This window comes from Ranitomeya variabilis, chromosome 4 (assembly GCF_051348905.1).
Source record: "Ranitomeya variabilis isolate aRanVar5 chromosome 4, aRanVar5.hap1, whole genome shotgun sequence".
Taxonomy (NCBI): domain Eukaryota; kingdom Metazoa; phylum Chordata; class Amphibia; order Anura; family Dendrobatidae; genus Ranitomeya; species Ranitomeya variabilis.
The window spans coordinates 641,118,747-641,145,904 of NC_135235.1; the positions used below are offsets into that span (position 1 = coordinate 641,118,747).

A 27,158-nucleotide genomic window follows, 5' to 3' on the forward strand; every position below is an offset into this window, starting at 1 on the left:
GCCGAAGCCAAAGCATTGCAATACCTGCCACAAGTATCCCCATTCCACACTGTCAAATGCCTTATAGGCATCTAAAGAAGCAATAACGCTATGCCCACCGTTATCAGCCCCCAATTGTAAAATCAAAAAAAGCCTTCTAAGATTTACTGCCATGGACCTGTCGAGCATAAAGCCAGACTGATCTGAATGAATCAACTTAGAAATAACACCCAACAATCGGGCCGCCAACACCCCAACCAGAAGTTTAACATCCATTGTGAGCAAAGAAATCGGGCAATATGATTCAGGAAGTCGTAGATCTTTATCTTTCTTCGGGATTACAACTATTATGGCCACTCTCATGGAGACTGAAAGAATCCCCCCATTCCAAGCCTCCTCCAAAACTACTCGTAATATGGGTAGCAACACCTCCTCCATCTCCTTATAAATTTCAGCTGGCAATCCATCTGCACCTGGAGCCTTACCTCTTGCCATGGCTCTTAAAGCATGACTTAGATCTTCACCTGTGATATGTCCCTTCAAACTTTCCCTATCCTCCTCACTCAGTCTAGGTAAGACAATACCTTCTAGAAATGCCACGTTGTCAGTCCCCGATGGGTCCACACTAGAGGAGTACAGATCCGCGTAGAAGTCCGTAAAGACCCTTAAGATCTCCGAGGTCTCCGACACTTTTATACAGTTAACAGGCTCTAGTGAATGTACGAATGGTGTACCCCTCTGGGCCGACGCCACCAGCGAGAGCAAATGCCCCACTACCTCCCCCTCCTGGTAAAAGGCTAGTCGTTGGAACTCTCTCTTCCTCCCTGCCCTGTTGTGAAATTGGATTCTGGGCTCCCCCGGTGGCCACTTGTGGAATTGTACTTGTGTGCATCATCCCCTCTGTTCACCTGCTCCTATCAGGATGTGGGAGTCGCTATATAACCTTGCTCCTCTGTCAGTTTCATGCCGGTCAACAATGTAATCAGAAGCCTTCTGTGCATGTTCCTGCTACTAGACAACTCCTAGCTAAGTTGGACTTTTGTCCTTGTGTGTTTTTGCATTTTGTTCCTGTTCACAGCTGCTGTTTCGTTACTGTGTCTGGAAAGCTCTTGTGAGCGGAAATTGCCACTCTGGTGTTATGAGTTAATGCTAGAGTCTTAAAGTAATTTCTGGATGGTGTTTTGATAGGGTTTTCTGCTGACCATGAAAGTGCCCTTTCTGTCTTCACGCTATCTAGTAAGCGGACCTCGATTTTGCTAAACCTATTTTCATACTACGTTTGTCATTTCATCTAAAATCACCGCCAATATATGTGGGGGCCTCTGTCTGCCTTTTGGGAAAATTTCTCTAGAGGTGAGCCAGGACTGTCTTTTCCTCTGCTAGGATTAGGTAGTTCTCCGGCTGGCGCTGGGCATCTAGGGATAAAAAACGTAGGCATGCTACCCGGCCACTTCTAGTTGGGCGGCAGGTTTAGTTCATGGTCAGTATAGTTTCCATCTTCCAAGAGCTAGTTCTCATATATGCTGGGCTATGTTCCCTCGCCATTGAGAATCATGACAGTTTGACCGGCCCAAAAAAGGGTTAAATTACTGGCTGAGAAAGGAGAGAAAAAAGAAGTCTGCTACAATTTTTTTTTTTTTTTTCCCCTCTAGTTCTGAGTGTGCTCTTAATTGAATCACTTGCTAGTCTGCCTATACTGCAGCCTTCCTCTCTTTCTCTCCTTCTAATCCTTGAATGGCTCTGTGTTCACCTGTTTCAAATGGATCTTCAGAGTGTAGCTACAGGTTTGAATAATCTCGCCACAAAGGTACAAAATTTGCAAGATTTTGTTGTTCATGCACCTATGTCTGAGCCTAGAATTCCTTTGCCTGAATTCTTCTCGGGGAATAGATCTCACTTTCAAAATTTTAAAAATAATTGCAAATTGTTTTTGTCCCTGAAGTCTCGCTCTGCCGGAGACCCTGCACAGCAGGTCAGGATTGTAATTTCCTTGCTCCGGGGCGACCCTCAGGACTGGGCTTTTGCATTGGCACCAGGGGATCCTGCGTTGCTCAATGTGGATGCGTTTTTTCTGGCCTTGGGGTTGCTTTATGAGGAACCTCATTTAGAGCTTCAGGCGGAAAAGGCCTTGATGTCCTTGTCTCAGGGGCAAGATGAAGCTGAAATATACTGCCAAAAATTCCGCAAATGGTCTGTGCTTACTCAGTGGAATGAGTGCGCCCTGGCGGCGATTTTCAGAGAAGGTCTCTCTGATGCCATTAAGGATGTTATGGTGGTGTTCCCTGTGCCTGCGAGTCTGAATGAGTCCATGACGATGGCTATTCAGATCGATAGGCGTCTGCGGGAGCGCAAACCTGTGCACCATTTGGCGGTGTCTACTGAGAAAACGCCAGAAAATATGCAATGTGATAGAATTCTGTCCAGAAGCGAGCGGCAGAAATTTAGACGAAAAAATGGGTTGTGCTTCTATTGTGGTGATTCAACTCATGTTATATCAGCATGCTTTAAGCGTACTAAGAAGCCTGACAAGTCTGTTTCAATTAGCACTTTACAGTCTAAGTTTATTCTATCTATGACCCTGATTTGTTCTTTGTCATCTATTACCGCGGACGCCTATGTCGACTCTGGCGCTGCTTTGAGTCTTATGGATTGGTCCTTTGCCAAACGCTGTGGGTATGATTTGGAGCCATTGGAGGCTCCGATACCTCTGAAAGGGATTGACTCCACCCCATTGGCTAGTAATAAACCACAATACTGGACACAAGTGACTATGCGTGTTAATCCGGATCACCAGGAGGTTATTCGCTTTCTGGTGCTGTATAATCTACATGATGTTTTGGTGCTGGGATTGCCATGGCTGCAATCTCATAACCCAGTCCTCGACTGGAGAGCTATGTCTGTGTTAAGCTGGGGATGTAAAGGAACTCATGGGGACGTACCTTTGGTTTCCATTTCATCATCTATTCCCTCTGAGATTCCTGAATTCTTGTCTGACTTTCGTGACGTTTTTGAAGAACCCAAGGTTGGTTCACTACCTCCGCACCGGGAGTGCGATTGTGCCATAGACTTGATCCTGGGTAGTAAATACCCTAAGGGTCGTTTATTTAATCTGTCTGTGCCTGAACACGCGGCTATGCGAGAATATATAAAGGAGTCCTTGGAAAAGGGACATATTCGTCCTTCGTCATCTCCCTTAGGAGCCGGTTTTTTCTTTGTGTCTAAGAAAGACGGCTCTTTGAGGCCGTGTATTGATTATCGACTTTTGAATAAAATCACAGTTAAATATCAATATCCGTTACCACTGCTTACTGATTTGTTTGCTCGTATAAAGGGGGCCAAGTGGTTCTCTAAGATTGATCTCCGTGGGGCGTATAATTTGGTGCGAATCAAGCAGGGGGATGAGTGGAAAACCGCATTTAATACGCCCGAGGGCCATTTTGAGTATTTGGTGATGCCTTTTGGTCTTTCAAATGCCCCTTCAGTCTTCCAGTCCTTTATGCATGACATTTTCCGCGATTATTTGGATAAATTTATGATTGTGTATCTGGATGATATTCTGATTTTTTCGGATGACTGGGACTCTCATGTCCAGCAGGTCAGGAGGGTTTTTCAGGTTTTGCGGTCTAATTCCTTGTGTGTGAAGGGTTCTAAGTGTGTTTTTGGGGTTCAAAAGATTTCCTTCTTGGGATACATTTTTTCCCCCTCTTCCATCGAGATGGATCCTGTCAAGGTTCAGGCTATTGGTGATTGGACGCAACCCTCTTCTCTTAAGAGTCTTCAGAAATTTTTGGGCTTTGCTAACTTTTATCGTCGATTTATTGCTGGTTTTTCTGATGTTGTAAAACCATTGACTGATTTGACTAAGAAGGGTGCTGATGTTGCTGATTGGTCCCCTGATGCTGTGGAGGCCTTTCGGGAGCTCAAGCGCCGCTTTTCTTCCGCCCCAGTGTTGCGTCAGCCTGATGTTGCTCTTCCTTTTCAGGTTGAGGTCGACGCTTCTGAAATCGGAGCTGGGGCGGTGTTGTCGCAGAGAAGTTCCGACTGCTCCGTGATGAGACCTTGTGCCTTTTTTTCCCGTAAATTTTCGCCCGCCGAGCGGAATTATGATATTGGGAATCGGGAGCTTTTGGCCATGAAGTGGGCTTTTGAGGAGTGGCGTCACTGGCTTGAGGGGGCCAGACATCAGGTGGTGGTATTGACTGACCACAAAAATTTAATTTACCTTGAGTCTGCCAGGCGCCTGAATCCTAGACAGGCGCGCTGGTCGTTGTTTTTCTCTCGGTTTAATTTTGTGGTGTCTTACCTACCGGGTTCTAAGAATGTTAAGGCGGATGCCCTTTCTAGGAGTTTTGAGCCTGACTCCCCTGGTAATTCTGAGCCCACAGGTATCCTTAAAGATGGAGTGATATTGTCTGCCGTTTCTCCAGACCTGCGGCGGGCCTTGCAGGAGTTTCAGGCGGATAGACCTGATCGTTGCCCACCTGGTAGACTGTTTGTTCCTGATGATTGGACCAGTAGAGTCATCTCTGAGGTTCATTCTTCTGCGTTGGCAGGTCATCCTGGAATCTTTGGTACCAGGGATTTGGTGGCAAGGTCCTTCTGGTGGCCTTCCCTGTCACGAGATGTGCGAGGCTTTGTGCAGTCTTGTGACGTTTGTGCTCGGGCCAAGCCTTGTTGTTCTCGGGCTAGTGGATTGTTGTTACCCTTGCCTATCCCGAAGAGGCCTTGGACGCACATCTCGATGGATTTTATTTCGGATCTGCCTGTTTCTCAGAAGATGTCTGTCATCTGGGTGGTGTGTGACCGTTTCTCTAAGATGGTCCATCTGGTTCCCTTGCCTAAGTTGCCTTCTTCTTCCGAGTTGGTTCCTCTGTTTTTTCAAAATGTTGTTCGTTTGCATGGTATTCCGGAGAATATCGTTTCTGACAGAGGGACCCAATTCGTGTCTAGATTTTGGCGGGCATTCTGTGCTAGGATGGGCATAGATTTGTCTTTTTCGTCTGCTTTCCATCCTCAGACTAATGGCCAGACCGAGCGGACTAATCAGACCTTGGAGACATATTTGAGGTGTTTTGTGTCTGCGGATCAGGATGATTGGGTTGCTTTTTTGCCTTTGGCGGAGTTCGCCCTCAATAATCGGGCCAGCTCTGCCACCTTGGTGTCCCCGTTTTTCTGTAATTCGGGGTTTCATCCTCGATTTTCCTCCGGTCAAGTGGAATCTTCGGATTGTCCTGGAGTGGATGCTGTGGTGGAGAGGTTGCATCAGATTTGGGGGCAGGTGGTGGACAATTTGAAGTTGTCCCAGGAGAAGACTCAGCTTTTTGCCAACCGCCGTCGTCGTGTTGGTCCTCGGCTTTGTGTTGGGGACTTGGTGTGGTTGTCTTCTCGTTTTGTCCCTATGAGGGTTTCTTCTCCTAAGTTTAAGCCTCGGTTCATCGGCCCGTACAAGATATTGGAGATTCTTAACCCTGTGTCCTTCCGTTTGGACCTCCCTGCATCCTTTTCGATTCATAATGTTTTTCATCGGTCATTGTTGCGCAGGTATGAGGTACCGGCTGTGCCTTCCGTTGAGCCTCCTGCTCCGGTGTTGGTTGAGGGTGAGTTGGAGTACGTTGTGGAAAAGATCTTAGACTCTCGTGTTTCCAGACGGAAACTCCAGTATCTGGTCAAATGGAAGGGATACGGTCAGGAGGATAATTCTTGGGTCACTGCCTCTGATGTTCATGCCTCCGATCTTGTCCGTGCCTTTCATAGGGCTCATCCTGATCGCCCTGGTGGTTCTGGTGAGGGTTCGGTGCCCCCTCCTTGAGGGGGGGGTACTGTTGTGAAATTGGATTCTGGGCTCCCCCGGTGGCCACTTGTGGAATTGTACTTGTGTGCATCATCCCCTCTGTTCACCTGCTCCTATCAGGATGTGGGAGTCGCTATATAACCTTGCTCCTCTGTCAGTTTCATGCCGGTCAACAATGTAATCAGAAGCCTTCTGTGCATGTTCCTGCTACTAGACAACTCCTAGCTAAGTTGGACTTTTGTCCTTGTGTGTTTTTGCATTTTCTTCCTGTTCACAGCTGCTGTTTCGTTACTGTGTCTGGAAAGCTCTTGTGAGCGGAAATTGCCACTCTGGTGTTATGAGTTAATGCTAGAGTCTTAAAGTAATTTCTGGATGGTGTTTTGATAGGGTTTTCTGCTGACCATGAAAGTGCCCTTTCTGTCTTCATGCTATCTAGTAAGCGGACCTCGATTTTGCTAAACCTATTTTCATACTACGTTTGTCATTTCATCTAAAATCACCGCCAATATATGTGGGGGCCTCTGTCTGCCTTTTGGGAAAATTTCTCTAGAGGTGAGCCAGGACTGTCTTTTCCTCTGCTAGGATTAGGTAGTTCTCCGGCTGGCGCTGGGCATCTAGGGATAAAAAACGTAGGCATGCTACCCGGCCACTTCTAGTTGGGCGGCAGGTTTAGTTCATGGTCAGTATAGTTTCCATCTTCCAAGAGCTAGTTCTCATATATGCTGGGCTATGTTCTCTCGCCATTGAGAATCATGACACTGCCCTTTCCAAAATAATTTTATCCATATTATTCTGGGCTTCTCTTAACCGTTTCCCAGCCTCAGGGGTACCCAGTGTGGCCATCTCATCTTCAGCAATTCTCAGCCTTTCCCTTGCGGCATTCTGCGCCTGTTTTGATCGCTGCTTACATCTACTGATGTCCCTGAGCAGCAAAGCCCTCAAATATGCCTTCATCGTCTCCCATACAGTGGGTATGTCCGAGCTGCCCTCGTTAATCTCAAAAAACTCCTCCACCTCCCGCTGTATGCCCTTTAAACTCACACTATTCAGCCAGTTAGGGTGAAATTTCCACTCTCCCCTATGCCGTGCTTGTGTCCTCATTGGCCATAACTCCACCTCTATCGGATTATGATCAGAGGTCACCCGTGGCAAGTATCTCACTTCTCCCACCATAGAATCAAACATATTGTTTCCGAGCGCCATATCTATTCTGGATAAAGTATCATGAGCCAGTGAATAGCAAAAATATCCCCTCACCCCCACGTGTCGCACTCTCCACAAATCAGTCATACCGATCTCTCGAATATATGTTCCGAACGGCGTAATATGGCTTTCCGACCTGTTTTGTGTATTTTTATTTTTATCCCAGAAATCATCACATATATTGCTGAGGTCTCCAATAATTAAAAGCGGCATCGGATCTTCCCGTCCAATCAATTCCTACACTTCTCTAAGTTTTTTAATCGAATAATGGGGAGGAATGTACATAGCCACCACACACATCAAAACACCAAGCATTCTGCATTTCACTACCACATACTGTCCATCAGCATACACCTTCAGCTCTTCATAGCGCACGCCTGCTGGGACCGATACCCCCCTTGAGTATGTAGAGAAGGTGGAATGATACGTTTTTTGCAACCACCGCCTATGTAAGACGTCCACCTTCTCACGAACCAAGTGTGTCTCCAGCAGACATGTCAGTGAGGCCCTCTGGTCTCGTGCGTATTGTAGCACCGCTGCTCGTCTAGTTTTGTCCGCTAGGCCTCTAACGTTCCAACTCAGTATTTTAATACAGTCCCTCATCATGATGCAGAACAGTCATCAAGAAAATCCTACTCCTTAACCTGAGCTGTCTAACCCCTCTCTCCCACCCTTTAAACTCCCAACCTCCCCCCAAGATAAAGCATTTTCCTCTCATCGAGAGTGGGGCTCCTTGGCCCGTTTGAAGTACTCTCACCTAGGTAACCTCCTCTAACTGGCTCCCGCGGCCGTCAGAACCACATCTCTTTACATTAATTATTAACAGTTCAGAAACAGTGAAATAAAAAGAGTAAAAAAAAACAAACATCATTTGCAGTGCACCCTATTAAAAATCCCCACCCCACCCCTCATTTTCCAGCACAACTCTAACTGGCGTAATACTTCAACCCAGTCATATTCCACTCCTCCAAAAGTGAAAGAGACACAAGTATTAAATGGGTACAAATAGCAACCCAGTTCTCTTATCCCAAACATCTTGGCAACGATAACAGCTCACGCCTCCGCTGAAAGTCAGTCTCCCGCCGCTTGTAGTTTCTTGGCATTGATGTCGATCCATTGGGTAGCGTCCTCTGGATTAAATGAGCTTTATTAAAGGCAACCACTCTCAACCTCACAAGAAAAAAAATGGAGTATTGCACCCCCAGTTCTCTCAGTCGCCTCTTGACACCAGTAAATTGCATTCTCTGTTTCTGGACCGCAGCAGAGTAATCCGGGTAGATGGCAATCCTCTGTCCGTCAACAGTGAGATCCTCCATTTCTCTGGCCTTCCTAAGTACAATGTCTCTGTAGTTTAATATCTTAGCGAACATGGTACGAGGATTGGCTCCAGGGGGAGGGGGCTGCGGCGGAACTCTGTGCGCTCTATCCACAGCAAAGACCCTTGTCAGAACCTCGGCTCCAACCTTCTCCTTCAACCAGTTTTCAATAAACTCAGTAGGATTTCTCCCCTCTGTTTTTTCCGTAACACCCACTTATCCTGATGTTATTTCTTCTGGATCTATTTTCTAGGTCCTCATTTTTTGCCGCCAGTTCCGATATCTGTTGGGCAAACTTCCTCTCTGCCTTTTGTAGTTGAACCACATGATCCTCCACAGTACTCATCCTCTCATCCACCTCCCCCATGCGTTTATCCATTTTCTGTACGGCAGCCTTTATTTGTATAATCTCCCCTTTCACCTCCTTCATCTGAAGGGTTAAATCATTCAGGGACTGATTACAAGAGGATAAAGACGTCCTTTAGGGTTGGCTCCCCTCTCAATTCCACTTCCTTCTCGGCTTCTCCTACTGCAGCCATGCTACTTTCTTCCTCCCCCTTCTGTGCCCCCCTTGCTCCATCAGCTTTCTCCTCCTCCTTCTTTCCTTCAGCTCTCTCCTCCATAGTCTCTTGTGCCTCTTCCCCACCGACCACCCAGGCAAACCTTTGAAGTTTTGCTGCAGCTTCCATGCACTTCTGACAGGCAGCGTTCTCTGTTATGATCCGGTGACCTTGGAGCCGCATGAGACGTTCTCTGGAGTAGGTGGTACCTGTACTGACCGCAAACCCTAAACTGACACCACAACTAGAAGTAGCCGTGGGGTGTACCTAACACGTCCTAGACACCTCGACACAGCCGGAGGACTAAATACCCCTATAGATGGAAATGGGAATTCTATCTTGCCTCAGAGCAGAACCCCAAAGGATAGGCAGCCCCCCACAAATATTGACTGTGAGTATAAGAGGGAAGACACACGCAGGCAGAAAACAGGATTTAGCAAAAGAGGCACTTCTAGCTAAATAGAAAAGGATAGGACAGAATTCTAAGCGGTCAGTATTAAAACCCTAAAAATATCCACAGCAGATAATACAAATATTCTACATCTAACTAAAGACATAGAATGTTTATCTGCATCTCCAGAGAATCCAGCATGACTGAAAAATCCAAACAAAGTCTAAGCTGGACAAAAACACAATGAATTGCACTGAATTGTAAAGCACACTGCATGTGTGCTGCAGAGACAAAAAAACAGACACTTATCTTAGCTGAATTGACAGCAGGGCATTAGGAGCCAGACAGAGATGCAATCCCTCCAAGAACAATGGACAACTGGCAAGGACTAAGGGATCCTGCACACCTAAATACCCAGTAGAGCTGCAATCAGCAGAAACACCTGCCATGGATTACAACCCAGAGACAACTGCACTACCACCAACAACCACCGGAGGGCGCCCAAGAACAGAATTCACAACAGTACCCCCCCCTTGAAGAGGGGTCAATGAACCCTCACCAGAGCCCCCAGGCCGATCAGGACGAGCCAGATGAAAGGCACGGACCAAATCAGCAGCATGGACATCAGAGGCAAAAACCCAAGAATTATCCTCCTGGCCATAACCCTTCCATTTGACAAGGTACTGAAGCTTCCGCTACGAAAAACGAGAATCCAAAATCTTCTCAACCACATACTCCAACTCCCCATCAACCAACACAGGGGCAGGAGGATCAACAGAGGGAACAACGGGCACCACATATTTCCGCAATAAAGATCTATGGAAAACATTATGGATGGCAAAAGAGGCTGGAAGGCCCAAACGAAAAGACACCGGATTGATAATCTCAGAAATCCTATAAGGACCAATAAACCGAGGCTTAAATTTAGGGGAAGAAACCTTCATAGGAACATGACGGGAAGACAACCAGACCAAATCCCCAACCCGAAGCCGGGAACCAACACACCGACGACGGTTAGCAAAACGCTGAGCCTCCTCCTGAGACAACACCAAATTGTCCACCACATGAGCCCAAATCTGCTGCAACCTGTCAACCACAGAATCCACACCAGGACAATCAGAAGGCTCAACCTGCCCCGAAGAAAAACGAGGATGAAAACCAAAATTACAAAAGAAGGGCGAAACCAAGGTAGCCGAACTAGCCCGATTATTAAGGGCAAACTCGGCCAATGGCAAGAAAGCCACCCAATCATCCTGATCAGCAGACACAAAGCATCTCAAATAAGTTTCCAAAGTCTGATTAGTTCGCTCGGTCTGGCCATTTGTCTGAGGATGAAATGCGGACGAAAAAGACAAATCAATGCCCAGCCTAGCACAAAAGGCTCGCCAAAACCTAGAAACAAACTGGGAACCTCTGTCGGACACAATATTCTCCGGAATACCATGCAAACGAACCACAGGCTGAAAAAAACAACGGAACCAAATCAGAAGAGGAAAGCAATTTAGGCAAAGGCACCAAATGAACCATCTTAGAGAACCGGTCACAAACCACCCAGATAACCGACATCCTCTGGGAAGCCGGAAGATCTGAAATAAAATCCATAGAAATATGCGTCCAGGGCCTCTCAGGGACCGGCAAAGGCAAAAGCAACCCACTAGCATGGGAACAACAAGGCTTGACCCGCGCACAAGTCCCACAGGACTGCACAAAAGAACGCACATCACGCGACAAAGAAGGCCACCAAAAGGACCTACCAACCAAATCTCTGGTACTAAAAATACCAGGATGGCCAGCCAACACAGAACAATGAACCTCAGAAATCACTCTACTTGTCCATCTATCAGGAACAAAGTTTCCCCACTGGACAGCGGTCAGGTTTGTCAGCCTGAAATTCCTGAAGAACCCGTCGTAAATCAGGGGAAATGGCAGAAAGGACCACCCCTTCCTTCAGAATGCCGACCGGTTCAAGGACCTCAGGAGAATCAGGCAAAAAACTCCTAGAGAGGGCATCAGCCCTAATATTCTTAGAACCCGGAAGATACGAGACCACGAAATCAAAATGGGAGAAAAACAGGGACCATCAAGCCTGTCTAGGATTCAGCCGTTTGGCAGACTCGAGGTAAATCAGATTTTTATGATCGGTCAAGACCACAATACGGTGCTTGGCTCCCTCAAGCCAATGTCGCCATTCCTCAAACGCCCACTTCATAGCCAACAACTCCCGATTGCCGACATCATAATTGCGTTCAGCAGGCGAAAACTTACGGGAAAAGAAGGCACATGGTTTCATCAAGGAACCATCAGAATTCCTCTGAGACAAAACAGCCCCTGCCCCAATCTCAGAAGCGTCAACCTCAACCTGAAAAGGAAGAGAAACATCAGGCTGACGCAACACCGGGGCAGAAGTAAATCGGCGTTTAAGCTCCTGAAAGGCAGAGACAGCCGCAGAAGACCAATTCGTCACATCAGCGCCTTTCTTCGTCAAATCGGTCAGGGGTTTAACCACACTGGAGAATTTAGCAATGAAACGGCGATAAAAATTAGCAAAGCCCAAAAATTTCTGAAGGCTCTTCACGGATGTGGGCTGAATCCAATCATGAATGGCCTGAACCTTAACCGGATCCATCTCTATAGATGAGGGAGAAAAAATGAAGCCCAAAAAAGAAACCTTCTGCACTCCAAAGAGACACTTAGACCCCTTCACAAACAAAGCATTATCACGAAGGATCTGAAATACCATCCTCACCTGTTTCACATGAGACTCCCAATCATCGGAAAAAATTAAAATGTCATCCAAATATACAATCATGAATTTATCAAGATAACTCCGGAAGATATCATGCATGAAGGACTGAAAAACAGATGGAGCATTAGAGAGCCCGAACGGCATCACAAGGTATTCAAAATGGCCTTCGGGCGTATTAAACGCAGTTTTCCATTCATCACCCTGCTTAATACGAACAAGATTATATGCCCCCTGAAGGTCAATCTTCGTAAACCAACTAGCCCCCTTAATCCTAGCAAACAAATCGGAAAGCAAAGGTAAAGGGTATTGAAACTTGACCGTGATCTTATTCAAGAGGCGATAATCAATACAGGGTCTCAAAGAGCCATCTTTCTTAGCAACAAAAAAAAATCCCGCTCCCAACGGTGAAGAAGATGGCCGAATATGCCCTTTCTCCAAAGACTCCTTAACATAACTCCGCATGGCGGTATGTTCAGGCACAGACAGGTTGAAAAGTCGGCCCTTAGGAAACTTACAGCCTGGAATCAAGTCAATAGCACAATCACAGTCCCTATGCGGTGGAAGGGAACTGGACTTGGGCTCATCGAATACATCCTGAAAATCAGACAAAAACTCTGGAATTTCAGAAGAGGAGGAAGAGGAGATTGACATCAAAGGAACGTCATTATGAACCCCCTGACAACCCCAACTAGTCACAGACAAAGACTTCCAATCCAACACCGGATTATGTACCTGCAACCATGGAAAACCCAGCACAATAGCATCATGCAAATTATGCAACACCAGAAAACGACAATCTTCCTGATGGGCTGGCGCCATGCACATGGTCACCTGTGTCCAAAACTGGGGTTTATTTTTAGCCAAAGGTGTAGCATCAATGCCCCTTAAAGGAATAGGGTTCTGCAAAGACTGCAAGGGGAAACCACAACGCCTGGCAAATTCAAAGTCCATTAAGTTCAAAGCGGCACCTGAATCCACAAATGCCATGACAGAAAATGACGACAATGAGCAGATCAAGGTCACAGATAACAGAAATTTAGGTTGTACAGTACTGATGGTAACTGAACTAGCGATTCTCTTGGTACGCTTAGGGCAGACTGAAATGACATGAGAAGCATCGCCACAATAAAAACACAACCTATTCTGACGTCTGAATCCTTGTTCCGTTCTAGACAGAATCCTATCACACTGCATAGGCTCAGGCATCTGCTCTGAGGACAATGCCACAGCGCGCACAGTTCTGTGCTCCCGCAAGCGCCGATCAATCTGAATGGCCAGAGACATAGAATCACTCAGACCAACAGGCGTGGGAAACCCCACCATAACATCTTTAACAGATTCAGAAAGACCCTTTCTGAAAATTGCCGCCAAAGCATCCTCATTCCATTTAGTCAGCACAGACCATTTTCTAAATTTCTGACAATACAATTCTGCCGCTTCTTGACCCTGAGACAGGGCCAACAAGGTCTTCTCCGCTTGATCCACAAAATTTGGTTCATCATATAATAATCCTGGAGCCTGAAAAAAGGCGTGTACATTAAGCAAGGCCGGATTCCCAGATTCCAGGGAAAATGCCCAATCCTGAGGATCGCCACGCAGCAGGGAGATGACAATTTTAACCTGCTGAATGGGATCACCAGAGGAACGAGGTTTCAGAGCAAAAAACAGTTTACAGTTGTTTTTAAAACTCAAAAATTTGGACCTGTCCTCAAAAAACAAATCAGGAGTAGGAATCCTAGGCTCTAAAACCGGAGTCTGAACAATATAATCCGAAATACCCTGTACCCTAGCAGCAAGCTGGTCTACACGAGAAGCTAATCCCTGAACATCCATGCTAGCACAAGACTCCTCAGTCACCCAGAGGAAAAGAGGGAAGGAAAGACAAAACAGACTACAGAAAAAAAAATGGCTCAACACCTTTCTTCCCTTCTTCTGAGATGCATTTAACTCATTGTTGGCCAGTTGTACTGTTATGATCCGGTGACCTTGGAGCCGCATGAGACGTTCTCTGGAGTAGGTGGTACCTGTACTGACCGCAAACCCTAAACTGACACCGCAACTAGAAGTAGCCGTGGGGTGTACCTAACACGTCCTAGACACCTCGACACAGCCGGAGGACTAAATACCCCTATAGATGGAAATGGGAATTCTATCTTGCCTCAGAGCAGAACCCCAAAGGATAGGCAGCCCCCCACAAATATTGACTGTGAGTATAAGAGGGAAGACACACGCAGGCAGAAAACAGGATTTAGCAAAAGAGGCACTTCTAGCTAAATAGAAAAGGATAGGACAGAATTCTAAGCGGTCAGTATTAAAACCCTAAAAATATCCACAGCAGATAATACAAATATTCTACATCTAACTAAAGACATAGAATGTATATCTGCATCTCCAGAGAATCCAGCATGACTGAAAAATCCAAACAAAGTCTAAGCTGGACAAAAACACAATGAATTGCACTGAATTGTAAAGCACACTGCATGTGTGCTGCAGAGACAAAAAACCAGACACTTATCTTAGCTGAATTGACAGCAGGGCATGAGGAGCCAGACAGAGATGCAATCCCTCCAAGAACAATGGACAACTGGCAAGGACTAAGGGATCCTGCACACCTAAATACCCAGTAGAGCTGCAATCAGCAGAAACACCTGCCCTGGATTACAACCCAGAGACAACTGCACTACCACCAACAACCACCGGAGGGAGCCCAAGAACAGAATTCACAACAGTTCTCCTTCTCAGGGTCCACTCTGGCCTCGGCGCCATCTTGAGTCCCTCCAGCCTCTCCTGCACCCGCATCTCTCTGCCTCCTCCGCGTCATTGTGAGCCTCTCTGGGTGTCCCCACAGCTCTCCTTCACGCTCGGGTGATTCAGCTTCCAGGTACAGCTAGATTTATGGCAGCCACCGATGTCTGTTCAGGATAATTATGCTTGTGGCCGCGGGAGCTCTTTCCTCAGCGTCCGCTCACATGGCCGTCCAGGACACATACCCGCCAACACTTCTTTATTGTTCTCATCCACTATGTGTTGAAGTTTTTATATTGTGATGTTAACAGAAAAACAATAGCTTAATATTTAAATGCTTATTTAATTCCTTTGTGGCAATTTTCCTTCTTGTAGTTTCAGTTGCATTTTCTTTCTTGTCCTTCTTCCAAGAACCAAAATCAGCAGGTTTTTGAAATAATAGAAACGTTAAAACGTAACTTTTACTATGTTACTTAGTAAAAAATGTGCTCTAGACAAACAGTGTCACAAAGGTGCTGGTGCTGACTTAAAAAATACACAAAACAAACCGACGAACCATATAAAATTTCACTGTCTCTGATCACCTCTAAGGGCCAAGTGTGTCCCTATAAAGACAGAAATATACAATCCACCTGTATTGGAGTCTACCGTGCCAACATAGAGGGAACTCCCCATCCCAGCATACTCTTATAGTTATTGGTGATAACGTGCTCCACCGTAAATACGGGGGCCATATACTCCCGTGGGTATGGCGGGGGATACCTCTCACGGGGCTCCTCTAGGGGAATATACAGTAGAATGATGATGTATCCTATAGTGACAGTGCGCAGATTATATACCTGGATGCACATACAAGTATAGGACCTTAACTGCCATATGTTCTGGATGGGCTGAACATCCTCCAGCTCAGTGGCTAAACGAACAATCACACCGTTTTCCACTCAGGGAAACTTTCTCTAGGTGTTTGTCCAACAGAGGCCACTTAGTGGGATTTCGTGTCACGTCCACCCATTACTTATATACTCATCTGCTTATGCTGCTGGTCATCACAGTCCTCCTGCAGAATGAGTTTTCTCAGGACTCCCTAGCGGTTTTCACATACATCCGCCCCGCGGTCTCCTGTTACTGGTATGCCTCCCGACGCGTTTGTTCCTGAATGGGTTCATCAGGGGATTATGGCATGATACTGGACAATCGCTGGTCTACTTACATGCAGCCAGCCTTTATAGCAGAAAGTCACCGGTGTTCATGGTGGCGTACTTCCGGACGCCGTTACCATTTCCGGTCTGGACAGGCACGCACGCCTCTCGGCAGCGCGCATTCATGTGACCGGCCTTATGTAGTTCATGGATCCACGCTAGGATCCTGATAACCACATTGTGACACGCATAGTCTCCCTGGCAACCGGGACTCTCTTGCCCTTGGCGTAGCGTCATTTCTGGTTTCTTGCCAGTCCTACAATCCTCGTTCTGTGGATATCTATGCGTACCATACTAGTTGGAGAGGAGAAGCACATTCACGGTCATTCATTTACGATACACCATTTTCCCGTGCTATTTCCCTCCCTTATATTACGGGTAAACAAATACCCTCAAGCCGAAAGATAGATATGTACGGGTAGATGAAACTATCACACAAACACTATTAATACCCCCATGGACCACAGCCTCCAGAGAAGTGTACATGTCGGACATAAGCTCCAAACCCAGATAGAAGCACAAACCCTAGATAAAAAATATATACAAAATGCCATACATCAGTAGATGCTCTACATGGAATGACACGTCAGACCTTTCATATTGGAAATGATAGGCAAAGAGTGAAAACTACACAAAACTCTACTTAGCCCTCCCTATCCTGATCCCTACCTCACGCGGAGGTTGGCACCTAAACCTGCGCAGTGGCGCCCCCACTCAGCGGCGGCTGTCCCTAGAGCATAACTGCCCTGGTGCGCCCTGCTTCTACAGGAAGGAAGAAAAGCTAAGTTGGTCATTAAGACCATACGGTGTTATGGTTTGTAGTCGGAATATCCATTTACTCTCCCTTTGTAAGATGTTTTTGTCCCAGGCACCACCTCTCGGGGGCTGGTATACTCTGTCTATCCCTATGAATTTAACAGCCTTTAAGTTGCCTTGGTGTACCCTGTTGATGTGGTTTGCCACAGGGGTGTTTCTTCCTTTAACCATGTCCCCGTGGTGTTCCCCCACCCTCCTTCTCAGCTCTCTTTGCAACCCTCTGGTGTTAAGGAAGTACTCCACAGCCATAATCCCTTTGTTGTGTGGGATAGAAGAATAAAGTGCCTCCACATCAATGGAACACAGCAACATGTCTGCATCAAGTACCACACTTTCAAGCTTCAGAAGAAGGTCTGTGGGGCACTAAGCCAAGGGGTGGAGTTCGTCAGTAACGTGACGGGAAAAGTCTACCACATTAATCATTTCATAAACTGCAAGACCAAAGGTGTGGTCTACAAGATGACTTGTGAATGCGGAGTGGAATATGTGGGGAAAACGAGTAGAGAGCTGAGAAGGAGGGTGGGGGAACACCACGGGGACACGGTTAAAGGAAGAAACACCCCTGTGGCAAACCACATCAACAGGGTACACCAAGGCAACTTAAAGGCTGTTAAATTCATGGGGATAGACAGAGTATACCAGGCTCGAGAGGTGGTGACTGGGACAAAAACATCTTACAAAGGGAGAGTAAATGGATATTCCGACTACAAACCATAACACCGTATGGTCTTAATGAATGACCAACTTAGCTTTTCTTCCTTCCTGTAGAAGCAGGGCGCACCAGGGCAGTTATGCTCTAGGGACAGCCGCCGTTGAGTGGGGGCGCCACTGCGCAGGTTTAGGTGCCAACCTCTGCGTGAGGTAGGGATCAGGATAGGGAGGGCTAAGTAGGGTTTTGTGTAGTTTTCACTCTTTGCGTATCATTTCCAATATGAAAGGTCTGACGTGTCATTCCATGTAGAGCATCTACTGATGTATGGCATTTTGTATATATTTTTTATCTAGGGTTTGTGCTTCTATCTGGGTTTGGAGCTTATGTCCGACATGTACACTTCTATGGAGGCTGTGGTCCATGGGGGTATTAATAGTGTTTGTGTGATAGATATGTACGGGTAGATGAAACTATCTTTCGGCTTGAGGGTATTTGTTTACCCGTAATATAAGGGAGGGAAATAGCACGGGAAAATGGTGTATCGTAAATGAATGACCGTGAATGTGCTTCTCCTCTCCAACTAGTATGGTACGCATAGATATCCACAGAACGAGGATTGTAGGACTGGCAAGAAACCGGAAATGACGCTACGCCAAGGGCAAGAGCGTCCCAGTTGCCAGGGAGACTATGCATGTCACAATGTGGTGCATGCGTCTTGACATATCAGGATCCTAGCGTGGATCCATGAACTACATAAGGCCGGTCACATGAATGCACGCTGCCGAGAGGCGTGCACGCCTGTCCAGACCGGAAATGGTAACAGCGTCCGGAAGTACGCCACCATGAACACCGGTGAATTTCTGCTATAAAGGCTGGCTGCATGTAAGTAGACCAGCGATTGTCCAGTATCATGCCATAATCCCCTGATGAACCCATTCAGGAAGAAACGCGTCGGGAGGCATACCAGTAACAGGAGACCGCAGGGCGGATGTATGTGAAAACCGCTAGGGAGTCCTGAGAAAACTCATTCTGCAGGAGGACTGTGATGACCAGCAGCATAAGCAGATGAGTATATAAGTAATGGGTGGACGTGACACGAAATCCCACTAAGTGGCCTCTGTTGGACAAACACCTAGAGAAAGTTTCCCTGAGTGGAAAACGGTGTGATTGTTCGTTTAGCCACTGAGCTGGAGGATGTTCAGCCCATCCAGAACATATGGCAGTTAAGGTCCTATACTTGTATGTGCATCCAGGTATATAATCTGCGCACTGTCACTATAGGATACATCATCATTGTACTGTATATTCCCCTAGAGGAGCCCCGTGAGAGGTGTCCCCCGTCATACCCACGGGAGTATATGGCCCCCGTATTTACGGTGGAGCACGTTATCACCAATAACTATAAGAGTATGCTGGGAGGGGGAGTTCCCTCTATGTTGGCACGGTAGACTCCAATACAGGTGGATTGTATATTTCTGTCTTTATAGGGACCACACTTGGCCCTTAGAGGTGATCAGTGACAGTGAAATTTTATATGGTTCGTCGGTTTGTTTTGTGTATTTTTTAAGTCAGCACCAGCACCTTTGTGACACTGTTTGTCTAGAGCACATTTTTTACTAAGTAACATAGTAAAAGTTACGTTTTAACGTTTCTATTATTTCAAAAACCTGCTGATTTTGGTAATTGCATTTTTTGGTTTTTGACCCTAAATATTTGATAAGCCAGGCTGGTTCAAACCTTCTTCCAAGAACCAAAACTTTTGTATTTTTCCATGTGATGGCTTGATTCTTTTTTTTTTCTGATGAATTCTCATTTTGAATGTGTTGCTGTTTTGGTTTTGGGTTAATTTTACTGTAAAAATTACCCGGTAGCATCATTCTCCAGGTCAGAAGAATTACAGAGATGTAAATCTTGTAGGATTGTAAAAAGAAAAATATTGGTATCTGTTGAGACGCATAACTTATTTATTGTCATTGAAGCTGTATGATGGATTGTTTTTTCTTGGTGAACTGATATATTTATTGAAACAATTTTATAGTTTTTTACCTAATTCTTTCAGGAGTGGAAGCAATTTTTTTAGCACCTCGGGGGACCGAAACCTGCAATAACACAAGCTCTTTTTCTGTATTTTTGTGTGGGGGAAAAAAACACCATTTCATTTACTAAATTTGAAACTTGGCCATCCAATTTATTCTACTAGTCAAATCAAACATTAATATTCTGTGCTACAAACCCTAAAGAGATTAACAGTAAGGCTGGAGTCACGCTAAACGTATGAAAAATCGGTCCGAGTCTCCCTGCCGGGAGTCGCATGAGTGTAATGCGAGTGTCAGGCGATTTTTCACACCTAGCATCCGATTTACATAGGGCAATTCTCTAAGTCAATTACACATCCTTTTCCAAGGAAATATTCTTCACAACACACACACACATATACAGTTGTGCTCAAAAGTTTACACAAACCAGCAGAAATTTTGATTTCTTGGCCTTTTTTTCAGAGAATATGAATGATAACCTCAAAACTCCGCTCATGGTTAGTGGTTGGGTGAAGCCATTTCTTGTCAAACTACTGTGTTTTCTCTTTTTGAATCATAATAACAACCCAAAACATCCAAATGACCCTGATCAAAAGTTCACATACCCCATTTCTTAATACTGTGTATTGCCCCCTCTATCATCAATGACAGCTTGAAGTCTTTAGTGGCAATTGTGGATGAGGTTATTTTCTCAGATGGTAAAGCTGCCCACTCTTCTTGGCCAAAAGCCTCCAGTTCCTGTAAATTCAACCTATGTTTTTGCATTTTCTTTCTTGTCCTTCTTCCAAGAGCCATAACTTTTTTATTTTTTCATGTGATGGCTTGAATTTTTTTTTGTGGGACTAATTCTCGTTTTGAATAATTATTTGATCATACAACAAACTGGAGAACAGTAAAAATCATTTTGCCATTGCTTTTTGGGTTTTGAGTTCATTGTGCTTTAAAAATTATCCGGCAACATGATTCTCCAGATCAGAACAATTACAGAGATGCAAAACTTGTATTTTGCAAAAAATAAAAAACAAGTTGGTATAAGTTGCCGTTTACTCAAACTCCTAACGTTCCTTTCCGTCAGTGGAGCTGTATGACGGATTGTTTTTTGCTTGCTGAGCTGATCTTTTTATTGAAACAATTTTATTGTTTTTACTTTATTTTTTCAGGAGTGACAGCAATATTACTTAGCACCTAAGGGGACCTAAACCTGCAATCACATAAGCTCTTCTTCAGTATACTGCATCATTTTATAGTCGCCCATCATGAAGCTCTGGATTATTGTGTGTAAAACACACCTTTTAATTTAGTCAATTTAAAAGTTTGCAATCAAATTTTTCTGCCAGTCCGATCAGACAATAATATTCTGTGTTACAGATCCTAAAATTATCAACACATATTTCTAAAATCCAGTGACTGAGAATAATGTTACTTCTCGGCATTTAGTGGCCACTACTCACCTGTGCGGTTATCTGTAGGAATCTCCTCATTACACCGCTCATCACCTCTCACATATGTCTCTGTAGTATTAATATGGGGCAGATCTTCACCCTGAAAGAAATATTGTAAAAGTCAGAGAGAGATGAAAAAGTCATAAGAAATTATTTAGAAGAACAGAAAAGATGAGATAAATGCAGGTCTCCTGTATTAGGCTAGGTTCACACTGCGTTAGCAGCAGCCCGTTCAGCACATACACTAACGGGCTGCTGCTAGCGCAAGTGCCGGCGTTTGCATCCCGCTAGCGCAGATGGAGCTCTGCTAGCTCTATCTGCGCTAGCGGTGACGGACCCGGAAACGCTGCAGCCCGCGTCTCAGGGTCCGTCACTCAATGACGGCACATCGCTAGCGCACGCCCATTGTGGGCGTGCGCTAGCGATGCGTCCGCCATTGCATTCAATGGTGGCCTTAACGGACTACGTTACACCGCGTTATGCCGTGGTGTAATGTAGTCCGTTAAACGGGTCACACTAACGCAGTGTGAACCCAGCCTAAATCCAACCTGTCGACTTCTAACTGTAACCAGCAGTCTCCATAACCAGAAAAATAATTGTGAGAAGTCTCCAGACAACATCTAATGTCTATGATCAACTTTATCCTGTCATCTCCACCAAGTATAAAACACACACTGAATGGCCACATTATTAGGAACACTCATCTAGTAGCCCGTTTTCAGAGCTTCAGCAAATTATTATTTTGTAAATTCCAGTAAGTGTTAATCCTTCTGCATGAATATTGTCCCTTGAAGACAGGATAGGTTTTTACAGTTGCCACAATATAGATGAATTGCTCTGAACAAGCCGTTCCTGCTCGTAATGCAGATGTTCCATAGGATTAAGAACTAAACACTATAAGAGCCGGGTAAGCAAGAAGAAATGTACCATCATGTTCCTAGAAGCAATCCATGACTATATGACCATTGTGGCATCAAGCATTGTCCTGCCGTAAGTGTCCTTCTGCCAGAAAAGGATGAACTTCGTTGACCACTGGCCACAAAGCCTAGGTAAGCTCCTGAGCTGAAGACTTGTTTATTTGTACACCCTAGTCGTAGATCCAGCATTGTATTCAGCTGCAGGACATGACTGTGCACCGCCTGTTCTTAGAATGACTCGTCATGAAAGCTTCTTACTTCTTCAGTTGATGAGTTTCTTGTATCCATAGGATCTCTTTTTCCTGAATGTTTTTCCTCAATCACAACACTCTCAGTATAATCTCACCACCACTGTATGTAATAAATGGTCAAAGTCGATCACATCACTTTATGTTCCCATTATACTGTAGATTCAGATTGCAAATGTCCACAGAAAAGTGATCACTGGATTTCCTGCTGCACTCTGGAGTCACTGGTCACATTTCTATTCACAAAAGATTATATTAGAAAAGTTTTGGTGTCTCTAATAAATCGACCATTCAGTGTATAATACTGGTGGATAAAACAAGACTGAACACAAGACCTTCACAGCCTTCTACATATCACTGGGAAGCTTGGAGTAACAACCACTGTTGTAAAGGTCCCGACCAGGCCCGTGCAGGTTAAAGCCCACTGACGCCAGCACAATCTTCAACGTGATGTGTGTCCGTGGCAAACCTAAACACAAGACATTCACAGCCTCTAACATATCACTGGGAAGCATGGTGGCAACCAGGTCTGAGCGGGTGGAGGCCCAGCCAATGACAGCACAATGTTCAACTGGATGTGCGTCCAAGAACGTACATTCAGCTGAAGTGTATTGTGGCAAAGAGACCAGTACAGTCTGTACGCAGCAATATACACTGCCGGCCAATCAGAGGCCAGCAGCTGACATCGGCTTGCACGTGACTGGTGGAGGCCGGCTTCTGAAGAGATCGCAGCGCGGCAGAGGAGTGCAGAGAAGAATGTAGGTTATGTATACCAGGATTGGGGCCAGAATGAGGGATATATACAGGGTGATTATGAAAGATTCATCTGGTTTTGCATTTATATTACTGCAAAGACATAAATTTCACCAGTTTGTAATAATTTATCAACAGGTCACATCTCAGATTTTGAGACTGACTTGAAACTCACCAGGTAACATCAGATCCAAAAATGACAACTATGCAAGAGAATCGCCCCCAGGTATCCTGATCTGACACTGTGTGACTTCCTTTGGGGGTATGTCAAAGACCGTTTATTTGCATCCTTTGCCAGCAACACTGGATCACCTCAGAGACTGCATTACAGCCGCTCTAATATCGACGGGGACGTGGTGCAGCGTGGTCGGGTAGAACTGGATTGCCGCATTGATGTGTGTCATGTGGCAAAAGGACGATAAATACAACATTTATAAACATCATGTGCTAAACTTGGAGAGCTTATGTTCGTTATGTGCCATTCACCATTGTGCATGTAATACAATTTGAAACCCAATGAATCTTTTATAATCACCCTGTATATAATAACAAGGGGTCCAGGATAAGGGACATATATACCAGGATGGGGGGGTGCAGGCTGGACAAAATCTTGCACCAGGGCCCATTAGACTCTAGCTGCACCACTGCTAGGAAGATTTCATGACACCTTTTCACTATTTACCTGTTGATTCTGAGAAACATCAGGGTCTTCTTGTTGACAGTCCTGTGGATGAAGAGGACGGGGACATCTCTCTGGTGTTGTCCTCTTACTGGATAGAACTGGAGGAAACACATACAGGGACTGAATTCATTCTTTACATACAGATAATTATAGGCCGTGTGTATTTAGTGCTGTCTATTACCTGGTGATGTGAGGGGCTGGGGAACCTCCATCATGATGTCCTTGTACAGATCTTTGTGTCCTTCTAAATACTCCCACTCCTCCATGGAGAAATAGACGGTGACATCCTGACACCTTATAGGAACCTGACACATACAATGATACCGTCATCCCCCGATCCCTCCATAGCGTTACTGTATAATGTCCCAGCATTCCCAGCAGTGTCACCTCTCCAGTCAGCAGCTCAATCATCTTGCAGGTGAGTTCTAGGATCTTCTGGTCATTGATGTCCTCATGTATCAGGGGGTGAGGTGGATGTCCCATGATTGGGCTTAGGGGTCTTCCCCATCCCTCAGACACAGGGGCCTGACAGCACTCACTAGAGGTCTTCTTCACTACTGTGTAATCCTGGTTATGGAGAGACACATTAATAAATCTCACTACAGACATTCCCAGAGTCCTCACCTCTCCAGTTCTGTCCATCTGTTATTCCCATAGATAAGAATGATGTAATGTGACGTCATCAGAATCTCTCACCTCTCCAGTAAGCCGGAAGAGGATCTCTAGGGTGAGGTGTAATATCCTCTCCGCCATCTTGTCCCTGTCCCTATCCATCCTTGTAGGGTCACTCAGGAGAATTCTCTTATATAGAAGATCTCCACTGAGAGGATCCGATATTGTAGGGACCTGAATGGGGAGAAGATGACGATGTAACATCATAAAGATCCCATGTAAGAAATCTCCGGAGCTGTTACCGGCGACACATGATCACTACATCCAGTCATGGCCCCGTCCTGCCCCCCGGTATAACACGGCACATAGTAAAAAGAATAAGGAATAAATAAATAGAATGAGCATAATAACTTATCGGTCCAAAAATATAGAGAGGTATTATAGATTTCTTCTGTATCTTAGCCATGGAATGAACATGGATTATATGTAGATAATAGAGGAATGAACACATATCCCATATAAACAGGTGTATATTATATTCCCTGTTCCTCATTGGTGGGGAATGAATAATGATATGAATGATAATACGCATTCCCCACCTACCAAGCACAGGGAATATAATATACACCTGTTTATATGGGATATGTGTTCATTCCTCTATCTAATATATAAAGCTGAATGTATGTATGTATGTATGTATGTATGTCCGGGATTGGCATCTGAACCGTCGCAGCAACAGCCACAAAATTTTGCACAGTCACACGTCTGGACCCCGAGAGCGTCATAGGCTATGTTGTGAGGTGAAATTTTAACCCCGCGCTTTCCAATTCACCAAACAATTTTGCCCCTGTCTACATAATGGGGAAAAAGTGAAAGGAAAAGTGTTGGAGGCGTCGCAGCTACAGGCACAAAATTTTGCACAGTCACACGTCTGGACCCTGAGTGCGTCAAAGCTATGTTGTGAGGTGAAATTTTAACCCCGCGCTTTCCAATTCACCAAACAATTTTGCCCCTATCTACATAATGGGGAAAAAATGAAAGGAAAAGTGTTGGAGGCAAATTAACAGCTGCCAGATGTGAACAAGGGGGACTTAAAGAATGAGAGCGATGGCGCCAAAGAGTATATACTGTACAGTTGCTAAGGTGGGGCCCCAACATGGGATAATCACCACACCACCACGGGGATATGAACACACACACAAAATGCGCCACACACTACCACGTGCTCGAACACATATACCACCCTCAGCACACATTTCACCACACATACACCAACCTCTGTCATGGTTCCCAATGGCAGGGACTCAGGCAAAAACGGACTAGCTCTAGGAATGATGGAATCTCAGATGACCGCGATGCTGAACCTAACACGCAACTAATAGTAGCCAGGGGGTGTGCCTACGATTATCCCTAGACACCTCGCACCAGCCGGAGATCTAGTTACCCCCTAGTAGAGGAATACACAGACCTGGCTTGCCTCCAGGGAAACCCCAAAAGTGATAGTAGCCCCCCACATATAATAACAGTTAGGTAAGAGGAAAACACGTACGCAGTATGAATATAGATTCAGCAAAGAGAGGCCCTCTGACTAGATAGCAGAAAATACAAAAGAGGACTTCGCGGTCACCTCAAAACCCTAAACAGCCATCCTGAAATTACTTTAACTCCGTTATCAACTCATGACACCGGAGTAGTAATTTCAGATCACTAGAGCTTCCAGCAGCAAGAGAAATATAAATGCATGCTGGACAAACAAACACAAAAAATGCCAAAGATCCAACTTAGCTGAATTACAGACTTGGAGCAGATAGCAAGCAACAGAGGTGCTCTGGTAACATTGATTGCCGGCACTAGAATGACTGAGAAGCCAGACTAAATAGGAAACTCCCAGTTTCCTGATGGGAACAGGTGCAAGACAAAAGTCAGCCAGTACCACCAGTAACCACCAGAGGGAGCCCAAAAACAGAATTTACAACAGTACCCCCCCCTTAAGGACGGGGCACCGAACCCTCATGAGAACCACCAGGGCGATCTGGATGCGCCCTATGAAAGGCGCGAACCAAATCAGAGGCATGAACATCGGAGGCAGTCACCCAAGAATTATCCTCCTGACCGTATCCTTTCCATTTAACCAAATATTGAAGTCTCCGTCTGGAAACGCGAGAGTCCAAAATCTTCTCCACAACATACTCCAATTCACCCTCCACCAGCACAGGAGCAGGAGGCTCAACAGAAGGAACAACCGGTACCTCGTACCTCCGCAACAACGACCGATGGAAGACATTATGAATGGTGAAAGATGCTGGTAGGTCCAAACGAAAAGATACAGGATTAAGAATCTCCAAAATCTTATAAGGACCTATGAACCGAGGTTTAAACTTAGGAGAAGAGACCTTCATAGGGACAAAACGAGAAGATAACCACACCAAGTCCCCAACGCGGAGATGATGACCCACACGACGATGACGATTAGCAAACTGCCGAGTCTTCTCCTGAGACAACTTCAAATTGTCCACCACATGACTCCAAATCCGGTGCAGTCTATCCACCACCGTGTCCACTCCAGGGCAATCCGAAGATTCCACCTGGCCAGATGGAAAACGAGGGTGAAACCCTGAATTGCAAAAGAAAGGAGAAACCAGAGTGGCAGAACTGGCCAGATTATTGAGGGCAAACTCTGCCAACGGCAAAAAGGCGACCCAATCATCCTGATCAGCAGACACAAAACACCTCAAATAAGTCTCCAAGGTCTGATTAGTTCGCTCTGTCTGGCCATTAGTCTGAGGATGGAATGCAGACGAAAAAGACAAATCAATGCCCATCCTGGCACAGAACGCTCGCCAGAACCTAGACACAAATTGAGACCCCCTGTCAGAAACAATGTTTTCCGGGATACAATGTAAACGAACCACATTCTGAAAAAATAAAGGAACCAACTCAGATGAAGAAGGCAATTTGGGCAAGGGTACCAAATGAACCATCTTAGAAAAACGGTCACACACCACCCAAATGACGGACATTTTCTGAGAAACCGGGAGGTCCGAGATAAAGTCCATAGAGATGTGCGTCC

At 45.5% G+C, this 27,158-nt stretch overlaps 1 protein-coding gene across 1 annotated transcript in view; it reads right to left on the reverse strand.

The window, feature by feature from the left end:
• Positions 1-24,024, reverse strand: part of LOC143767417 (uncharacterized) — an 82,695-nt gene extending 58,671 nt beyond the window's left edge. Inside the window, 4 exon segments of the mRNA XM_077255751.1 lie at positions 20,886-20,976; positions 23,477-23,574; positions 23,658-23,781; positions 23,864-24,024. Coding sequence (XP_077111866.1) covers positions 20,886-20,976; positions 23,477-23,574; positions 23,658-23,781; positions 23,864-23,959 — 409 coding nt within the window. The 5' untranslated portion in view covers positions 23,960-24,024.
• Between the last annotated feature and the right edge of the window lie 3,134 nt (positions 24,025-27,158).